The 19413-nt window shown below is 43.4% G+C and overlaps 2 protein-coding genes and 1 long non-coding RNA gene across 7 annotated transcripts in view; 1 reads left to right on the top strand and 2 right to left on the bottom strand.

Moving 5' to 3' along the window:
• Positions 1-11384, bottom strand: part of ccdc85cb (coiled-coil domain containing 85C, b) — a 36245-nt gene extending 24861 nt beyond the window's left edge. For both annotated transcript variants that reach the window (XM_077553159.1, XM_077553158.1), the window contains exon 1: positions 10192-11384. In XM_077553159.1, the coding sequence (XP_077409285.1) occupies positions 10192-10927 (736 nt within the window). In that variant the 5' untranslated portion in view covers positions 10928-11384. The remainder of the gene's footprint in view (positions 1-10191) is intronic.
• LOC144039616 (uncharacterized) lies at positions 4989-6538 on the top strand. The gene is made up of 3 exons (XR_013289497.1): positions 4989-5272; positions 5383-5478; positions 5576-6538. It is a non-coding gene; the product is annotated as an uncharacterized LOC144039616 (long non-coding RNA).
• A 310-nt stretch (positions 11385-11694) lies between the features above and the next one.
• Positions 11695-18832, bottom strand: unc93a (unc-93 homolog A). Of its 4 annotated transcripts, none has more exons than XM_077552881.1 (10): positions 18645-18832; positions 18364-18548; positions 17367-17473; positions 16289-16470; positions 15845-16074; positions 15108-15233; positions 14592-14803; positions 13769-13904; positions 13539-13670; positions 11695-12994 (listed from the first exon to the last, which is right to left on the bottom strand). In XM_077552881.1, the coding sequence occupies exons 2-10, from the start codon at positions 18479-18481 to the stop codon at positions 12714-12716; spliced, it is 1524 nt and encodes a 507-aa protein (XP_077409007.1). In that variant the 5' UTR covers positions 18482-18548; positions 18645-18832; the 3' UTR covers positions 11695-12713. The 4 variants fall into 4 exon arrangements, with proteins under 4 accessions (XP_077409007.1, XP_077409009.1, XP_077409011.1 ...); XM_077552883.1 differs by adding an exon at positions 17938-18031 and having other exon boundaries at positions 16289-16465; positions 18364-18832; XM_077552882.1 differs by adding an exon at positions 17938-18031 and having other exon boundaries at positions 11696-12994; positions 18364-18832.
• Positions 18833-19413: the final 581 nt, after the last annotated feature.

The following is a 19413-nucleotide window of genomic DNA, read 5'->3' on the forward strand; positions in this document are numbered from 1 at the left end:
TGGGGGGGGGTTGTCCGTGCCTCGACTGTCACTGAACTTGGCGAGCTTTTTTGTGATGCAACTCCAGAACTTTCCAACCGGCTCGCGATGACGTCCGCAGCGAAACGTTTGTCATCTGCACGGCCCTGGGAGAGCTGCTAAGCGCTAGCATATGGCTCCTTCGGAATCGGGTCGGCACAAAAGTGACCAAACTTTTTCCACTGTGGAGGACAGAAAAATCAAAGGATGATATTTTTTCTGTTTCAATTCATGAATTGTAGTAAAACTTACGCAATGTAGGGATTTTTAAAAAAAGTAAACTGGCCGCCGCCCAAGAAGTTTTCAAGAAAATGTATTAAAAGTATTTAAAAACATAATAATAATAATAATTAGACACGTACAATTTCAGTTAGAAATGTATTTCTTTGCATCTTTGTATGTCCAGAAAAGCTCTAGCGTTCCCCTGCGAAAAGGTTTGCGTAAATGTCACAAGATGGCGGAAAAGCACTTTTTTTCTCTATTAGATAAGGCTATGGCCTGACTAAATTCTTTAGCACGCTTCAACACAAATCCACGGAAAATATGCTGCAGTTCACTGTATACGTATAAAGCAAATTTATTACTAGTAGTAGTAGTGGTTTTTCACACTGCTTGTTTTTTTTTGAATAGCATTCTCTCAAATGATAATTTAGTATATGATGCAGCAAATGACCCACGGGACAGTTTTGGACCCCCCTGGTTTAATACGTTGCCCAACAGACTCTTCACAGTTTCGCCTGGGAAGAGAGGGGCCAATGACGCGCACCCCATAATACTAAATAGACGGGCACCGTATCCTAGCAACAAGCAAAAATGAAGGGGGTAGGGGGGGGGGGTTCTCCTTTCTTTGTAGCGCCCTTGGATCTTCCTATCAACTCTCCGAGGAGACCGGCACCCCCGACAAGGGCACTTTTATCAATGTGCCCTTTAACGCCGTTATATCTCCTTAAGGGGTTTAAGTGTGTGCGCTCTGGCTAGAGATACCAATCGCACTCTTGAAATCCTTTTAACGTTATAAAGCCCTACCAACACAAAAAAAAAAAACACTCCGCCACGTTAAACCGCCACCACAGCCGCACTTGAATTCCCTTTTGTCGGCGAGCCAAGCGAAGGCGACGAGGAACGTATAGGAAGATAGTTGGCGCGCCGCACGAACCCCCTCTCGGCTCGACTTTTTTTGCGCCGTTAATTAATTTTCAGATCCAGATCAAATATCGCCGAGGCGTCGCATACATCGCGGAGGAATCATCAAAGAAACTGGCTGAGATTCGGATCGCGCCCGAGCGTTGGCGTGCCGGGTTCACGCGCGAGTCAAATCGCGGCGCTTTGAGATATACGCCGTTAAATCATTCATGGACGCTGGCAGGGCGCCGTGTGAAATTTGATAACTATATTCAGAGGGGCCGCGGTTCATGAGAGTTTCGCTTCTATGGCTAAAACTAAACTTGTGTTTCACACGCATCCCAAATTCCAAGGTGGTCAATAGTGCGCGATGAACTACAATATCGGAATAAGTGAAAATACAGTTTAGGGTATTTTTTAAAGGGACGCTTGAATAATTGAGCCATTTTCAGCAGCAAAAACTTCATATTTTCATTATATTTCATGTACAATTAATACCTTTTTAAATACAAATTTTTCCACTTGCTGTCGACTGAAGATGACATCAGCTGTGCTGAGGAAGTAAATAACGAATAATTATGGTTCAGTTTGCTGACCAAACCCAGAAAAGAGGTGATCCATGATTGGTCGTTATCTACTTCCTCAGCACAGGTGATTCGTTTTGAAAGTTATTAATTGGACAAGAAAAATATGACGTTATCAAATTCATTCTAGACAAAATATTAACTTTTTACTGCCGAAAATGGCTCAATGAGTCAAGTATGCCTTTAATGTTATCACAATAATACAAATGGTCGATTTTGCCAACCCGAACTCCGCAGTGAGATCACACACAACATTCTCATGTTTAGAAAGTGACACGCTGAAATACATTAAGGCTCCCTAATAACTTTCTCTCCGGCGTCATTTGGAGCCATACTGAGGGCTAATTTAAAGCAAATAAAACAGACACTTGCAATGTGTGCCGCACGGAGCCAATGATGTTTACGCAGCGTGAGAAAAAGCACAACTGAGCCTTCCCCGCACGTCTACGCCAAGACTGCTCGGGAACCGAAAATAGTGAATGAACTGAGATACTTTTTTTTCCTAAGTTCCATTGTTCATTTATAGCCAGAAGTGTTTTTCTTACAAATATTTAATGACTTCACATCGCATAACTCAAGGATCCCTGCAAATGCTCACAATGATATTTTCCTGGGTTGCCATCAAGCGACCTCACTCCCAAATTTTTTTTTTGTCCACTTTCCAGCAAACAGAAGGACTCTGGCTTAAATGGGCCTGAGAGTCATCAGACATGATCTGATCATCTGCCGAACCTGCGGCCAACTCTTCAAAGAGGATCGGAGGAAGAAACCAGGAACATCTCCAGAGTTGCAGATAATCGCACGGTCACGGCCGGCGGTCGGCCCGCTAGCGTCAATACGGAAACGCGCGCTAACAGATGGCAAGATAAAAGGGCATTTGCGCGGCGTCCCGTTGCCAGCCATCGATTTAGCCAAACTCGCCTTTATCTGCGTCTCAACTAAGCGCCTTACGATTGTCACAGCGATGTCGAAGTCCAAATAAATAACAACTCTGATCGAGCCTGTCCCTGCACCCGCATAATCTGCGTGGCGAGGTCTTAATACGTTTTGTGATGGAATTTCATCATTGCACGGATTGTAGCCTGTCCTGAACTGCCCGACAGGAAAGACGACTCTCAACAGAATTTTTTTTAAAGCTAAACTCTTCATGACCCTCCCTGGCGATTCACCTGATTCTCATCTCAAATCTGTTGTCAAGAGGATGTTCCTCTTGAATACTTACTTTTGGAACCGAGAGGCTTCTAAAAGAAACATGTGACTCTTGGTTACATTTATTTCAAGCTCTCTCACGGGGTGACCCCGGTACAAAAGTCCTCTTAGTTTGGTTCAACTCAAAAATAGCGAGATGATCCCAATTTAGGCACGCCACGGAGGCCTCGAAACAAGAGGAAGAGTGGAAACAGTCGGGACAATAGACGCGGCGGCAGATGGTCCATTGCTTGCCTTAATGTAGGGCACGGTGGGGGTAGGAGACGAGGAGGTCACTGCTAAAACCCCCGAGACCCCCACAGCATGGGAAAATACCTCCACTCATATCCCACAATCGGCTCGCATTCAACAAGTGAGCAACACGGAAAGTGACGACTTTCCGGAGAAAAATGAACAATTCTTGGGCAAAGGCAGCAGAAATCCTGATCAAAGTGTTTAACATGATGAAATGGCCGACAAGTAAGCAGCATTTGGAGTATTTGCTCCTCAACTAGGGAAAATTCCTCAACACCTGCTCAAACTGCCGATGCAGCTTCTTGGGAACAGATACAAGTAATCGGATGCGTAAAGTTGAAAGGTCAAGTCGTCGATTAGTCTGTAGACCCCCTAGTCTATCGTTGGGTCTCTTATACCTCAAAAGTCGGAAATGTGGCCCGTCAGCTGGGATAGGTTTCAGTCATCCTGCTAAAAGTTGTGTTCATTGAAGCCAGATAGCCAACAAAATGCCGGAATATTCCTGAGTTTATTGTGTCTGGGTTCTAGAGTCCAAACTTTGAGGATGATCGCGCTCTGCAATTGTTTATAAATCTCTCTCTCTCTCTGGCACGCCCAAAGCAAAACAGAAACATTGTTTCTCCGGCTAACTCAGTCCAGTCGTTGGCACTCAGCCCGAAGAAGGAAATTAGCCTCGGGAGGAGCGCGGCGAGGTTACCTGAAACCGTTCCAGAAACCTTTCTGGTGAACAATTCGATCCAGATGCTTCAGACCAGCCCACGAACGCATCGCATCCATCACGAGCGCTCGCCGCCGCTTACATAAGGTGGGAGACGCTGTTTGTGAAACTGCTACGATCACATCAACACGCACACACGTTTCCAACTAGTGCACCGGTACTGCTCCGTGGGCCATTTGGTACCCGGCGGCACCGAGACTCTTAACAAAAAAAAAAAAAAACGCTTGGGGACCACTTAAGTAGTGGACAGGTAAGCAAGCCGAAGCCATCTGCTGACACCGACAAGCTGACAGGCAGAAAATCCAGACGAATGTCTAATGACTCGCGGCTTGCGGATGAGGAATCGCTCGGTCGCCGACTCGCTGACTTTTTGGCAGCTTGGGACCGTCGAAGGTCACGGGATGTGTTGCGTAGACAGAAGTGAAGTGCTGATATCGTAGCTCAGGTGTAGGCTTGTTTTCTCTTCGCTGTTGATGTCACAGCAGCTGCTTGACCTTCCCGACCTTATCCCGCATGTCAGGTTTGCATCTTAATAAGATTTTTTTTTTTGAAATGCACCTCATAAATCAATACGTGTTGGAGGGCAACGGAGCACCTTTTGACGAAAGCCGTCAAGGACAAACGACAAGGCGGTCAGGACTCAATTGTTCCAGTCCAAGTATTCGGTCGAGAAACAGTCTATGCGTCCATTTTGTACACCGCTTGGTAACTGGAGTCGATCCCAACTCACTTTGGGTGAGAAGCGGCTTCCAGGAAATTCTAAACTTGGAACATGTCAAAGCGCGATCTCGTTTTCACATAAAAGAAGTGACAAGGTCTTATTTACATTCAGCAACTAATGAGAAAAGTTCCGCATCAAGCGACTGGTGGGAATGCGTGACCCCCCACCCCCACCCCATCCCCTCCGCCCCATGTTTGTTTTTAGAGCTTTCATCAAAACAAGGACCTGACCTAACTGAGCCTGGCATCATTCCGTGCGGGTGGACCCTCCCCCCACCCGCCCAACTCCCCCTGTCCGACCCCTTCCTCCTGCTTCAGTGATTCCGAGGCCAACCGGGGCCCCCGTCCCCTCGCCCCAATGATCATTGCCGTTGCCCTGGCGACCGAGCAGGCCCCAGACCCTGCAGCCACCCGCAACAAGGCCACAGGAATTGATTTGAAGCAGAGCGGGAACTTTTGACGTATCCCGACACGCCAGATGAAGCGTGCGGGACTCGGAGAACACATTTTTCCCCGATTGAAGTCCTGGAATAACATCGAGCAACGGAGCCAAATCTCTCACCGCATTCTGGCGGGTGACGAGGAGTTTTTGGGAATGAGGCGGATCAGACGGCAGGTTGACAGGAATCCAGACGGATGAATGCAGACTGGAAAGATTGGGGATGCAGTAAGACCGCTTGGGTTTGTGGTTCACAAATTCACATATTTTGCAGTTTTTGTTTTTCTCTTTCAGAAATGTCCTAAGATCATTTCTAAACGTTTTTTTCTTCTTTCTAGCAGAAGCCTGAAGATTGACCACTATTTGCACCTGGTCATAATTCCTTCCACCTTTACTAAGGCCCAAGTGTGAGCTGAAGAAAAACAGAGCCCAAAGTATGTTGTTGCCACCATCACGCTTGCCTGATCACAAAATATCCGAAAAGGCAAAATCGCAAATGGCGATGACGTTTTTTCCACTTTCCTGTTTCAGTGCAGTCTGCCGCGACGCCAGGATGACACGGCTTCCTCTTTTGTTGCTACAGGAATGTGGGACATCCTGACGGGCCAGCTTTTCATTGACAGTACACAGCTGAGAGTTTCCCCCGCAGGGCTCTTTTGTGCGCAGGAGGGTGTGTGCACCCTAGTTGTTATCGGCGTTATCAGCTAGCCGGGCCTCACGGCGGGCCGCCGGCATGACGCAAGCCAGAACGTCCTCAAGTGAAACCCGATCAGGCCGCCCGGTTTCACTTGGTCGACGCCAGGTTAGCAAGAGCGAGCGCAGGATGCGAGCAACACAAACATCCTATTCCGGATTGACGACATTTAGACGCGCGACTTGAAAGCGCGGTCGCGAGGAAACCCGAGCTATTGTGTCGTCGGTCCTTCAGTTTCCTGTAAAACTTTTTGTAATGTTTGTAAACAACCGGCGCCAGGATATTTCTGGCCGGCAGAACACGCGTGACTATCGCTGTCCCGACGTGAAAACGAGGACAAAAGCCTATGTTTAGATCCCCTGTTTTTTTTAGTAATTTAGCAAAACAGAACGGTTAGCTTGCTAGCTTGCTAGCTAGCTAGCGTCAGTGCTACAGCAAATTATTTCACGGCTTGCGTTCCATCTACCTTTCGCAGCAATTTACCTCACAATCTCCTTTCTGACTGGCACTTGACGTGTTCAAACTACGTCGCTAAAAGCTAAAATCATCATTCAAGACATTTAGTCCGTTTTCTCAAACGCTTTGTCTTGGTCGAAAAATATGGACGTGTTTGTTTACCAATGGAAAGCTCAGTCTGCTGCCACCTGCACACGTGTGAAAAGATGGACCGAAACAAGAACAGGTCTCAGGCCTCTGGTCCGCTGTTGCTCAGTTTACGGTGAACTCGCAGCAGATATGAACAAACTCCAGCCAAACGCTCAGAAGTCTCCCCGACCACGACGACCCAGAAACACGGAGGACTAATTTGGATCGGCGCCACCAAAGCGGCCTCGTCGGTGGCCGACTGGGAGAGCTGCTTCTACGGTTTCATTGAGAGCTTTTAGGTCACGTCTCTCCCCGAGGGCGAGGGAGAGAAGCAAAGTGGAAATCAGGGAGGCAGAGAATTCTCTCAAGGGTGGGCGGCAACTCGCACATCCCGGCTGGCTGCTCGGGAAGCCTGCTTGAAACCTGCGATTCCCCAGTCGCTTGATTAGGACTTATTGGAATCGAAGAGTGTGCGACTCCGTGACTCCACAAAGACGAAACACTTACACAACAATTATTATCTTGGGTGTTTTGAATACTCTAAACCAAGTGAAGTCATTAAGAACCCACTGAAAAACCACGCCAGGAGTGACACCAAGAACAACAATGAAAACAAAGTCAAGAAATAACACATCCAGAATTACGTTAGGAGCCAAATCAAAAACATAGTTATTATCCAATACCATGCTTTAGGTTCTATTTTTCTCAAGTAACATTTTTCAGAAAATTATTGGCCGGCTCAGACTCCACATAGATGCAAGAATTAGGTTAAGAACCAAGTCAAACATCAGTCAAAAACATGTAGAGAAACGATGGCTGAAGGCCAAGAACCAGCAGGAACAAGCTAAAAATGGCCAAGAAATAGGTCAAGAAAAACATCCCAACCACTTTCCACATGAATCAATATCAGATCAATAAGCAGTTCTTCTACCCAAAGAACCAGTCAAGATTAATTAAGAAGCAAAACCAGCCAAGTATTGTGATTTTGCAAGCTCTAATTTGAATTTTTACAAAATTCTGCTCTCTTTTTGTGTTCCCCTTACAACAGATGCCTGAACAGCACACACACACACACACACTCACACACACACCCTGTGCAATAAAAACACACAAGCTGGACGCCGAAAGAATGGGTTGGGGAGGGGTCACAACAGAAATTCAATTACGTGGACAGCAGGCCCCACCACCACCACCTCCCTGAAACCAGCCTCTTTTGAGACAAGCCAGCCCCCCTTTAAAGTTTCCCAGCCAACACCGACCCCCCCCCCCCCCCCCCCACCCCACCCCACCCCTCTACTCAAAACCCACCGAGCTAGAATGAGGCTAGGGTGCCTTTCTCACACTCCTCGAGCAACTCAAGTTATTAAAGTAGCGATAAAACCGCATAGCTGCTATTGGTTAGCCTGCCTATGAGGTTTCCCTTTATGTGTTAGCATTAAGCTAACGGACTTACATTACGTTGTAGCGTTCAGGCGGGCTGGGTTTTCTTAGCACAGTTATTTGCCTGTGGGCAACATTTGGACAGTGTTAAACTACCCGGCGGATGTCACGCGGTCTCACGCCGCCAATTGACAAAAATCTCGGCCGCGTCCTCGTTAGCTAAGCGTTATTCGCGCAAACACTGATCGGGGCTGCTCGCCTCCGGGCTCGCGGGAAAACGTAAACATAGATTAGCGTCACTCCTGGACGCTGCTACATTCACGTGGACGCCTTTACAGGAGTGTCCAACTTGGTTTCATCCATGTGGGACGCATGGTCATAACGTTTAATGACCGTTTATCCAGACCCGTCTGCAATAAGTGAAAATTCGCCTTATAAAGACGATCGGGAAAAAAAAAAAAATTAAGTTTGACCTTTCCCTCCCACTTTAAACTTCTTAAAATATATTTTCCAAGTATTCCTTTGCGCCTGACCTCACTAACTCGTGGTCAAGAAATAAGACGTGGCATTAACATCACTTCAAAGAGACGCAGCCAATCATTTGATGCTCACATTTGCTGAACTAAAGGAAGCAATCCGCACTTCATGCAATGTACGGGCAGTGCGAGCCATACAGCAGCTTAGAGGGGGGGGTTCTATAATACTGATGTTACGTAAAGACAGCTAAACACCGTTAAAAATACGTGTTGGCGAGTGTGTGTGTGTGTGTACACGGGGATTAAGGTCTCCCTCGTGCACGCTTGCATGCTTTTTCCCGATTCGTTGCTACCTTCACCCACAATTCCAGGAACGGATGTCGCATGCCAGCCGAGTGATCCGACGGGAATCTGCTGCTTTTAAAATGTGAGGATGGAAGGAGGACGGGGGGGGGGGGGGGGGACAACAAACAAATAAACAAAGCCAAGCCAAGAAGGGATGAGGGAGCGTTCCAGCTCGTTTGGGGGTTTAGTGTCATTCCGACCATCCGTGATGGCGCTTTCATCCCGAGCCGCCTCGTTCTTCAAAACTGGGATGCTGCCTCTTTCGCTGCCAGGAATATTGAAACTGAGCAGACCAGCACGCACGCACATTTTATTTTGGAAGTTGGAAACATCTCCCCATATATACATACGTAATCTATATATTTTGATACTATATTAAACATATTGATAGCGACCAAAACTGGCCTGTAAAATTTTTATTAAATGTAATTTATTTACACTTAATCAAGCAGCAGATCATATTTTTGTTACAAGAATGTGAAGATAAGCAAAAGAGCAGTGACCCAAATGGGCTTGGGGGGGGGGGGGGGTGAAGCCACTTAAAGATGCTGTGCGAGTGCGTCCGATTTAATCTGCCCAATCAAGACTTGGTGGTGGGGTTAATCCAAGTAGCCCCCCGCCTACCGCAACCATAATCCTTAAAAGCAATTTTGATCGGCATATGCTGTCGCCGTCATCACGCGCACGCTAGCCACACATTTGCCTTTTTTATTTTTTAAATAGCAAATCACAGTAGAGGATCATTTGCCGATCCGTTTTGATGAGTTTAAAACGATAGCCTTCGGTGTAATACCACAACAAACAAGACGGCACCGAGATCGACGAGAGATGCACTGAGAAGAAGAGGCAGAGAAGGTCTCCAACTAAATCGCCATGAATAGTGATTGTTCCCGCAGTGTACAAAAAATATGTCCGTGTTATGTGTTGCTGTGGTGTTAAAATAGCAGTTGTTTGAAAATGTCGAACTAACGTAACAATTTTTTTAGTTCTATCCTAGCTTTAAGCTACCAGACTTTTTGTAGACATCATGATCATATTTCATGCTATAAACTAAATAAACCAATTTCTGTACAAATTGAATTTTATACTTCAGAAAACCCCTATTTGAAATATTGTCACGTTTTTTTTTTAAAAGGAAATGGAAATTCCTGTTTCATCATAAAAATATTCACAAATGTTTTGTTCTATTAAGAAAAAAAAAGCCTTTACTCATGCAGAGATGTCAGATTAATGACAATCAAATCAGAACTTAATTGTCCCAAAGCTTACATGTAATTGGTTTCTCATGTTGGTTTTATTGCCACGATAATCCTCTTATGCACTTATTAAAAATCCTGCAACATAAAAAGTTATTGCAAATAATTTTTGGGACCCCCCCCCCCCACCCCCCAAAGCTATCTCTACATACCCCCAGATCCCAGGGGACCCCTAGTTGAGTTTCACTGCTTTATTTTAATGACATGTGAACCAGTAAGCAACAGCTCCGGGGACCCCATTTTGAGAATGACTGCTCGCTCAAGCCCACCAGCGATACTAATGAGGATAAGTGGTACCAAAAATGGATGGATGACAAGTTTGTGGACCCCTAAGAATCACCATTTGAGAACTACAACTTTGAAGGCACTTTGAGCTTGGCAAAAAAATGACAGCTAAAAATGTCCACTCACCATTGAGTCCATTGGGGATGCTCCTGTGATGGTGCGGCAGCGACAGGTCGTCCATGGACCTCCGCATGGGTTGGCCCAACTTGGTGGCCTCCGGGGCGGGCTTGTTGACATGGTTGTGATGGTTGTGACTGTGGTGGTGGTGGTGGTCCGGACTCCCCGCGCTTCCAGCGCTGGAGGTGCTGCTCCCATCCCCGACGTCCCGAACGGTACCGGTGCCCCCGTTGAGGTTGCTCAGGCTGGACTGGCTGTCTATGGAGCTCCTGGAGCCCGCCCCGTTCCTCTCCTCGTCCAGCATGAGGATGATCTCCTTGAGCTCGCCGTTCTCCCGCAGAACCGTCTCCTGGTTGGCCTCCAGCTCTTTCAGCTTCAGCATGTAGGCGCCCACTTCCTTCCACATGGCGCTGGCCGTGTAGCGGCCGAAGCGCTGCCACTCCCGGGACAGCTTCTTGCCCTTCTGCCGGTCGTCGTCCAGGAAGCAGCAGAGCTCGCGGAGCTCCTGGTTGTCGTCCTGGAGCTTCTGGTTGACCTCCTTCAGGCTGCGGATCTCGTGGAGGTGCAGCTGGAGCCGCCGGTTGATGTCCTTCATCAGGTTGCCGTGCTCGATCATCAGGTTCATCTTCTCGCCGTCGACGCGGCGCAGCAGGCGGAGGAGCTCCTCCTTGCCGCCGCGGAGGAGTTCGTCGTCGGTCAGCTGGCCCGGGTCGTTGCCCGCCACCTCGGACTGGTTCTTGGCCATGGTTCGGTGTGTCTGGAGGGTTACTTCGAAGCGGGGAGCGCGCTCAACCGAGCCTCAACTGCGGAATGGTGTTGAAACACATCGCGGAGGTAGCACGGAAATATGTCAAAAGTAAAAACGAAAAAAAGAGGAAACAATTAAATCACGCACACATTCCGTCGCTCACGCTCATCAAGCAATAACGTCCGCGCGGTGTCACTGAGCCCCCGCCAGACATCGCACCGAACCGAACCGATACTGAACTGAAACGCGCAGCTCAACAAGCGAGTCAGCGGAACGAGAGGTGAGATGACAGGTCGGTTTCGCTCGAGCGTTCCAGTCCAAAACAAGAGTCCTACTTTGGTTCGCGACGCTGAGTGCCCTCCTGCCACCAGGCTGCTAAGCCTCTTTAGCGGGATTGGAGCCTCACAGGAGCGGCTAGAATTAGCGGCAGCTGAGAGACCCCCTCCTTCTTCCGTCCTCGGCCAAACATTGGACTTTGAACGCGGCCAATCAAGACGAAGGAGGGGGCGGGCGGGCGTGGAGTGAGGGAGGGAGGATGACCGAAAGAGGGAGGGAGGCAGCGCAGGTATCAAGAAGCGCGACCAGGTCTCGCGAGATTTGCACTTTAAAGAGAGGGCATAAAGACGCCGCCTTGCTGCAAGACGTCAACATGTCAACCATGTTGGATGTGGCTAATCTGCCTGTAGAATTGACGCAAATAAATAAGACTAAATTCTTTAATAACAAAAATAAAAAGAGACATACCTATAAGTGCGTAAAGTCAATAGACCTCATTTACAGACTAATACATTTGGGATGTATTCAGGGATGGGGCCACAGGTAGAAAAGAAACACATCCGAATCTCGTGAGATTTGATTTCAAAGAGACTTCACTTCAGTCATACACATGAAGGGCAGCAATTCGTATGGTGGTACGTTGGCTCTGTCTACTGTATTATGCCCAAGAATCACTGGATTGAACAAATATAGAAATAAAAAACACTTTTCCCAAATAAAACACACACGTAATGAAATACACTCAAATATTTTAAATTAAACGCCAGTACTCAACTCATTATTCAGAATTACCCACGTCCCACACTTTATAGGATTTGGTAAATAAATTCAATATTTAATATTAATATCATATTGCATTTGGTGCATACCAATATTGCTGTTGTGGACCAAGCTAAACATTGCTCATTAGTTGCTTTGTTATGAGTGTGGCTGTTCTGATTCGTTTTGCATGTCCAAGTGTAGTGCATCATTTGGCCACAAGAGGTCAGCAAAGACTTTTTAAGGGCGACATTTTAATCCTGAACACGTGTTAGGTTGTTAAACATTTTAGATTATAGAATACGTTAACAGGGTCCATATTTATATCTATTTTTTTTAAATACAATAAAACATGTTTAATAATTGAATACAATTATTTCAGTTTACGTAAATGCCATTTTACTTGTGTTTTGTAAATGATCACTTTTATTTACTTTTCTCAATATGGAAAACCGAGGTGATGTTTTACAAAAGTAGTCTGATGTCGGAATATAAGAATAACATCGTAGTTTTTTTACAAAAATATATTTTGTGCCTTTATATTCAGATTTTAAAAAAGTCTACATTATTTTTGCTATAAAATCAGAGTTGATCTTTGAGGAGATAAAGTTCAGATTGTTTTTCCCTCTCTGAACTATCTCCTAGGTGATAAATGTTGACTTCTGAAAGCACAAGGTCCATCTTAGATCATGTGGGCGGTTCGGCGAGTGTTGTGATTACGATAGCAGCCTACATTGTTGTTGTTCGTTCAGAGTCGGGTCTGTCCGGAATTCTTGCTGCTGTCCATGGCGACGGCTTTCTCCTCATATCCGTCGTCCTCGGCTTTCGTGGAATTCTTATACTCGTGGTACTCTACCACCGGGTAGGTGACAACAGTCAGCAGCAGCACGGCCAGCAGGATGTACAGTTTGTACTCCAGACACAGGAAGGTACTGTATGCAAATGCAATCACGAAGCCCAAAGATTCCCACATGCGGTAGTTGGCGAAGGCTGCCTCCTTCTCGGCTGGGAACAAGATGCCGTACAGAGCTGCCGCAACAACAACAAAATTAACAATAAATATAAAGTGTCTATATTTATGCAATTTTTATGACAGCGAATACAACAAATACGTCCATAGTTTTGGGTTCACAGTCCTACTATTTTTCTGCGTGTAAGTCCAATGTTGGCCACTAGATGGCAACACACTATTTTCAATTTAAACGAAGAAAAGTGAAAACAGGAAGTAGGCCTAATTCAGGAAGCAATTTGTTTTTGCTATACATTATTCATACATAGTACATATTTGGGCATAGTTATTGCTGTATATTGTGAAATGGGTGAAAAGTTTTGAAAAAAGATTTAAGAAAAACAATTTTTTTTTACTGCGGGTATTTTTGTCAATATGTTTTTATATGTGTTTGTATTATTTTAACAGTGTGTTTAATAAATACCTTTAAAAAAAACATGTGATGTAAATGCTATAACAACATGGCTAGGGAATATTTAAATCTGATATTATATTTTAGACGTATTTCTCATTTACTGTACAATTACATTTAAAAAAAGTCAGCAATTTTTGTTGTGTTCTGACCGTTGGTCTGTGTCTGCCAGATGGCGTCAGCCATTCCCCACAAGGCGGGAAAAACAAAGAAGACGCCCAACTCGTTAGGATGAGGCCTCCAATACAACAGCACGATGATGCATGCGAAGTTAGCCGCCGCCGCTAAAAAACACAAATACATGGCACAAACACAAAATGTTGATGAATTGTCAATATAAAACAACAACACGCAAAACAAAGGGGAGACTTTTTTTTTTTACCCAGAAAGAATAACGCCGCCCTGCCGGTGTAGCGAGCCAGCCGTCCGAAGAGGAAGGAGCAAAGCGAATTGGATGCCCCGAAACACATCATCACGTAGCCCACGTAGTGAATACCCAGCGCGCACGTCACGTAGTTCTAAAAACAACACAACAATACACTCAGTTATACTTAAGTAAACTTTTGATTAGGCAGGCAATTCAAATTTGTAATCGTAATTAATCGCATGACTGAGTTAACTCGCGATTAATCGCAAATTTTATATCTGTTCTAAATGTCAAATAAAATGAACAATACACATTTTTTTCTAAGTTTTCACACCTGTTAAAAGTGGGGGGGGGGGAATAAAAGTGGATTTAATTTTTTTTAACTAATAGCTACAACACACAACTTTCTCGACAAGGCGAGGTGACAGTGGACACGATAGTCGTCCATTGCTGGAGCTTTCCAATGCAAGCCGGCGAGACTTCCTTGTTTGCCGAGCCGCTCACTCGACCAATAAAAGGTAGTTTGCAACGGCGGAGTCCAACCCAAGACACGCTTAGGACCGCCCCCTCATTTGAATAACATTTCGACCTGGCAGTGTGGACAAAAACTGCCAAAATTAATTTTATATATATATATAAATATATATATATATATATATATATATATATTTATATATATATATATATTTATTTATTTTTTTAATTTTTGAATTATATATTTTTTATGTCCGTTTTTATATTCACTTTTAGTAATTTATTTTGTAATTTAGTTATTTTGAATTTTAGCAGTTTTGGTCCTCCATAAACAATGACCCTGTGGTGTAATACAGTAAGTGACCTTTGTGTACTCTCCGGCCAGGAAGCTCTGCTCAAAGCCGCTGTACATGGTGAGCGGGATGAGGGCGAGCAGCCTCCAGTCCTTCAGAAGACGGAAGGTGGCCAGGAAAGTGTGGCAGAACGGCTCGCGGTTGCCACGGAAACGGCTGGTCTGCTCGCGGTCGATGTTGTCCAGGAATATGGCCACGATCAGCATGGCCAGCACGCCCACGCCTGTCCAGGAAATATATCAGGACTCGTTAGATAAACACTAACAGGACAGAATTATTAGAAGTATTCCAAGATTTTTCTTCAACAACAAAGACATTTTTAATACTACTTTAGTTGTTTTAAACATAAAAAAACAGCTTCTGAACTTCTCTTCAACAACAAAGAAATGTTTTAAAACCCAAGACAAATGTGGGTTGCCATGGTTACCAAGTAGCAAAGACATCAGGAACCACCAAAGAACGTCCCCGTTTGACGTTGCTACGTAGCTAACAATGCTACATGTCATGTCGTCCATACGCGACATTACCGATGTAGCATCCGACCAGGGTCCACACCAGTTTCTGCGCCGGCCTGCTGGTGGTGCTGTTGGAGGAGATCGTCAGGCCGCAGTCGGCAGCCCCGCAAGACTGCAGCTGCTCGTACGAAATGTCAGCTGGCAACACATCGTTGACATGTTAGCGATATCAACATGCAAGAACATTTTTACAGTTTTATGAAATGTGTTTTATGATTTTACTGATGTTTTTTTACTTAAAGAATTGGTTTAGTGTATTTTGCACTTTAATTTAAGTTTTATATTTGTATGTTAGTTTTTTCATTATTTCTAAATTGTGTCTTATGTTCCTACGTCACAAAATTTACAATATTTTGTGTGTATTTAATCAATATTTAAGTTTTTATTCAATATTTGTTCATATTTTTTGTGTTAAAATGTTCGTTTTTTTCCTTATAATTTGTACATTCTTCCTTACTTATTAATTGATCATTTTTGTTTGTTTGTGCCAAAGTATTACATTTCTTGCATTTCAACTTGTTAATTGCTCTAAAATGTATCTTGTGTTTTCAATCTATTTATTTACATTTTTACCGAAAAACATTGCCACTTCAACAAGACATGTTTTTTATTACTTCATGTTTTTCATTTTCAGTTAATTATCTCTACATCTTTTGGTCACATTTTTTTGATCACAATTTAAACTTAATGAGCTCCGTGGAGACAAATTAGTTTGCATCAAATACGCTCCTAGTCTCGGTGGTTGTTACCTATGTTGGTGTCCTGTCCAAAAATGAGCGAAGACATGAGGTTCCCCCACACGGCGGACGACTGAAAAATGAAGAAGAAGATGCCAAAATACTGGTTGATGATGTCCGGACCCCTCTTCCCCTCCTTGACCGCCTGCTTGTTGCCGGAGATGGTGAGGTACGTGCACTTGGCCGACCACAGCGGGGAGCCGCCCAAGCCCAGGATCACAGAGGTGGGCATGAGGGTGTACCTGAAAAACGCATGCGTCTTAACTCAGACAAAGATCTGCAAGTTAAGAGAGTCGTCTTCAACAGTAATGTCCCATTGATTCTCTCATTGTCCCACAAAGTCCTCTTAAATCAATAATCCGATAACCGCTTTAAATAACTCTCCAGGGTTTCTATTCCCGAGAGAGGGTTCAATACAAGCGGAGGAGAACGTGCAGTACCACGTATGGTTCTTACCATCCCGGGTAGAGGTTCCCAAAGGAGTAGGAGACGTAGCAGGCCATGCCGGCCACGATGGTCCACTTGCAGCCCAGGTTCTTGATCATGAGCGGCGGCAGGAACATGGACGAGATGATGATGGACGCGTAGATGACGCTCAGAGACGCCACCCCCATGCCCTCCTCCGCATTCAGGCTGCTCTGAAGAGGGAAGCCGCAGATATAGAATTGGTTAGCATTATTGTTATTATCATTATTATTATTTTCAATTGCGATAAAAATAAATCACACACATTTGTATTTACAGTTTCAAATATAATGTGATTATTTTATTTAAACTTTATTGTATTTTAGCTGATATTATTTTAAAATAAATCACAATTATTAGTATCTCATTTTTGTTTACAATTTTTTTATAAATATATTTTATTTTTCACATTATGGTATTATTTTAAATTAAAATGTATTGTATTTTATGTCATTTTAGGTTGTGAAAATATTTTACAAATGTATTATTGATTATTGTATTTAATATTAAAGTGCTTTTTTGTGTGTGGGGGGGCAATTTATTTTATTTTAAATTGCAAAAAAAAAATTGCAGTTGTATTGCATTTTTTAAATATTTTATGTTACAAAAAAAATCTAATTTTTGTGTTATATTGTGGAATTATAAAATGGATGAGCAATAAAGAAAATCATTTTTTTAATTATTTATTTACTTAAAAAACTATTTTGAATATTTTTTTAAATGAAAAATAAAAGCATGGAATAGAAAAACTAGGAATATACAAAAAAAACTCTAGTAAAAAGAGTAATCAGTGCTACGGACGAGTAATGACTCAAACTAAAAATATGTTAGTATTATGCATAAAAAAATCAATTTCAGTAAGTTATACAAGAATAAAGCAAATAATTGGAGGTTACCTATTTTGCTTATGTCCATTCATGGAAAATACACTTTAAAAAAACAACAACAAAACTTCAAGCACATACACTTCATTGCACTCTCATCCTTTTTAGTCTAAAAAAAATAATATGAATATTGTGTACAGGTCCATATACGGTAATGCAAATATTAATAACAAGCTTGTATTTACCTGCAGGCTCTGCAGTCCGCCGTACGCCGTGAAGAGCGACAGGAAGCCCAGCGACACCACCAGAACATTCTTGAAGTTCCGGCTGATCATGGCTGTTTTGCCAATACCTCAAACACAAAAAATCCAGCAAACTCTCACAAGCTTAATAATAATATTCAATGAGAAATACAAGGTGGATTAGCTTGTGCTGGTTACTCCCTAGAGAAACTTGACTGCTGAGTGGAGGAACCGTTCTGATAAATAAGCTTTTAACTAGCAAGACCAAAGTACACACGCCCGTACTTATCTTTAAACCTCCTTTCTATCAATATTTGACAATATGATGCATTAAAAAGCTTGTGATGAGTACCATTTTATCACTACTGATAGGAAGTCACTGTTGCACATGACGTCATACATCCACATCCACACCCATGCACACACGTTACACATCTTGGGTGTGTTGGGAATTTCTCCCAAGATAGCTTTCACATGATCGCTATGTTTGTCCATCATGTTGCAGATCCAGATTGTCTTGCACGGACGTACTGGGCCCCAAATTCAGCCCGGGAACATCAAAACATAATCTCACCTGTTTTCTGGGGTTGGTCACGTGACTTAGGCAAGCTGAGGCCATGACAACTTTGACGTCATTTCAGGCCACAGCAGGACAAAATGGCAGCCCCCTGAGATAGATTTAAAAAAAAAAAAAAAAAAACGTGTATTTTTCTGCTTACTTCATATTTCACAAAACAATCTATACAATCTTGTCACAAAGAAATGTTTTGACTTGACACATTTAAATACAAAATAAGTAAAATAGTACAGACATGTCAGGTCGACATTTTACTATAAATTGTATTATGGTTTCTGCGAATCAAAACAATTTGAAATAAGCAGCACATCTCAGGCCTAAACTTCAACTCTGAACACTTATCCTAACTTTCAAATAAATAAATCAGAGCAGGTAGATTTCAAGTAATTAAAAAAAACTATTTTATTGTTGTTTAATGTTTACCTTCGAGCAATATCTCGGTAGCTGCACTGAGGCATCCTTTAACGAGCGTCGCGTCGCTAAATGCTCGTTTCCGTTGTCCCCAAATCCACCAGGGAACATTCATTTGTTCTTCAGTCATGTAGCTCTGCTGTTTTGGATGTTCGGTCCAAGGATAACGATGTATTTGGTTTAATTACAGCCACCGTCTCGAAACACAACAGGTTTGAGAGTGAGAGTAAATTGCCATTAAACTGTGCCGCATACACACATGTGATAGCATGTAAGCTAAGGCTAGCATGCACCTTGTGAGTGAACCACCGCCGTGTTAGCTTTTCTGCATTGGATAGGGAAAAAAAAAAACTTCCTTTTTTTTCTTTCTTTTTTACTTCTGAGAATGTGCTTCCATAAAAGTTAGAGACTGTTTAAAAAGATAATTTAATAAAAAAATTAATTAAAAAAAACACTGGACCGCTGATGGAAAATTTCCCAACTGACGCCCCGCCCCACACCACCCTTACTTACTCATTCACTCACTCACTAATCATGTACAATACATGTAGTGGACTCTCAAAAAACTCAACAATATAGAAATTAGTGACTGATTCCCAATCCCAACACATCCCTATTGTAGTCATTCTATCAGTAACCTGTGACTTCGGATTTACAAATATGTTTTTTTTTGTGTGTTCATATAAAGTTAATGGCTCCGTTATTTATGTTTGTGCTGTAATTGCTTATACTCGATGTCAAAAGCACAACACGATCTTTTCCATATACAATAACGACAACGATCACGATTAAAAAAAAACAGTTTTGCCTCCCAGGTTCACACACACCTGACGCTCATTACCTTGGGCTTGATTTAATTATTTCCTGGGGGCCCATGCAGTCACACGCAGAAAAGGAAAAACAAAGAACACTGTGTAATATGTAATTTATATATATATATATAACTAAGCAAACAGGTGAATCCACAAATGCATAACTTTGAGAATGCAAATATCCCTCATGTTTGAGAAAAAATAATCAAGGGGCCATAAGGGCCACCAGTTGTCTGTCTCTGGCATACGG

Source organism: Vanacampus margaritifer, chromosome 19, assembly GCF_051991255.1.
Source record: "Vanacampus margaritifer isolate UIUO_Vmar chromosome 19, RoL_Vmar_1.0, whole genome shotgun sequence".
Classification (NCBI taxonomy): domain Eukaryota; kingdom Metazoa; phylum Chordata; class Actinopteri; order Syngnathiformes; family Syngnathidae; genus Vanacampus; species Vanacampus margaritifer.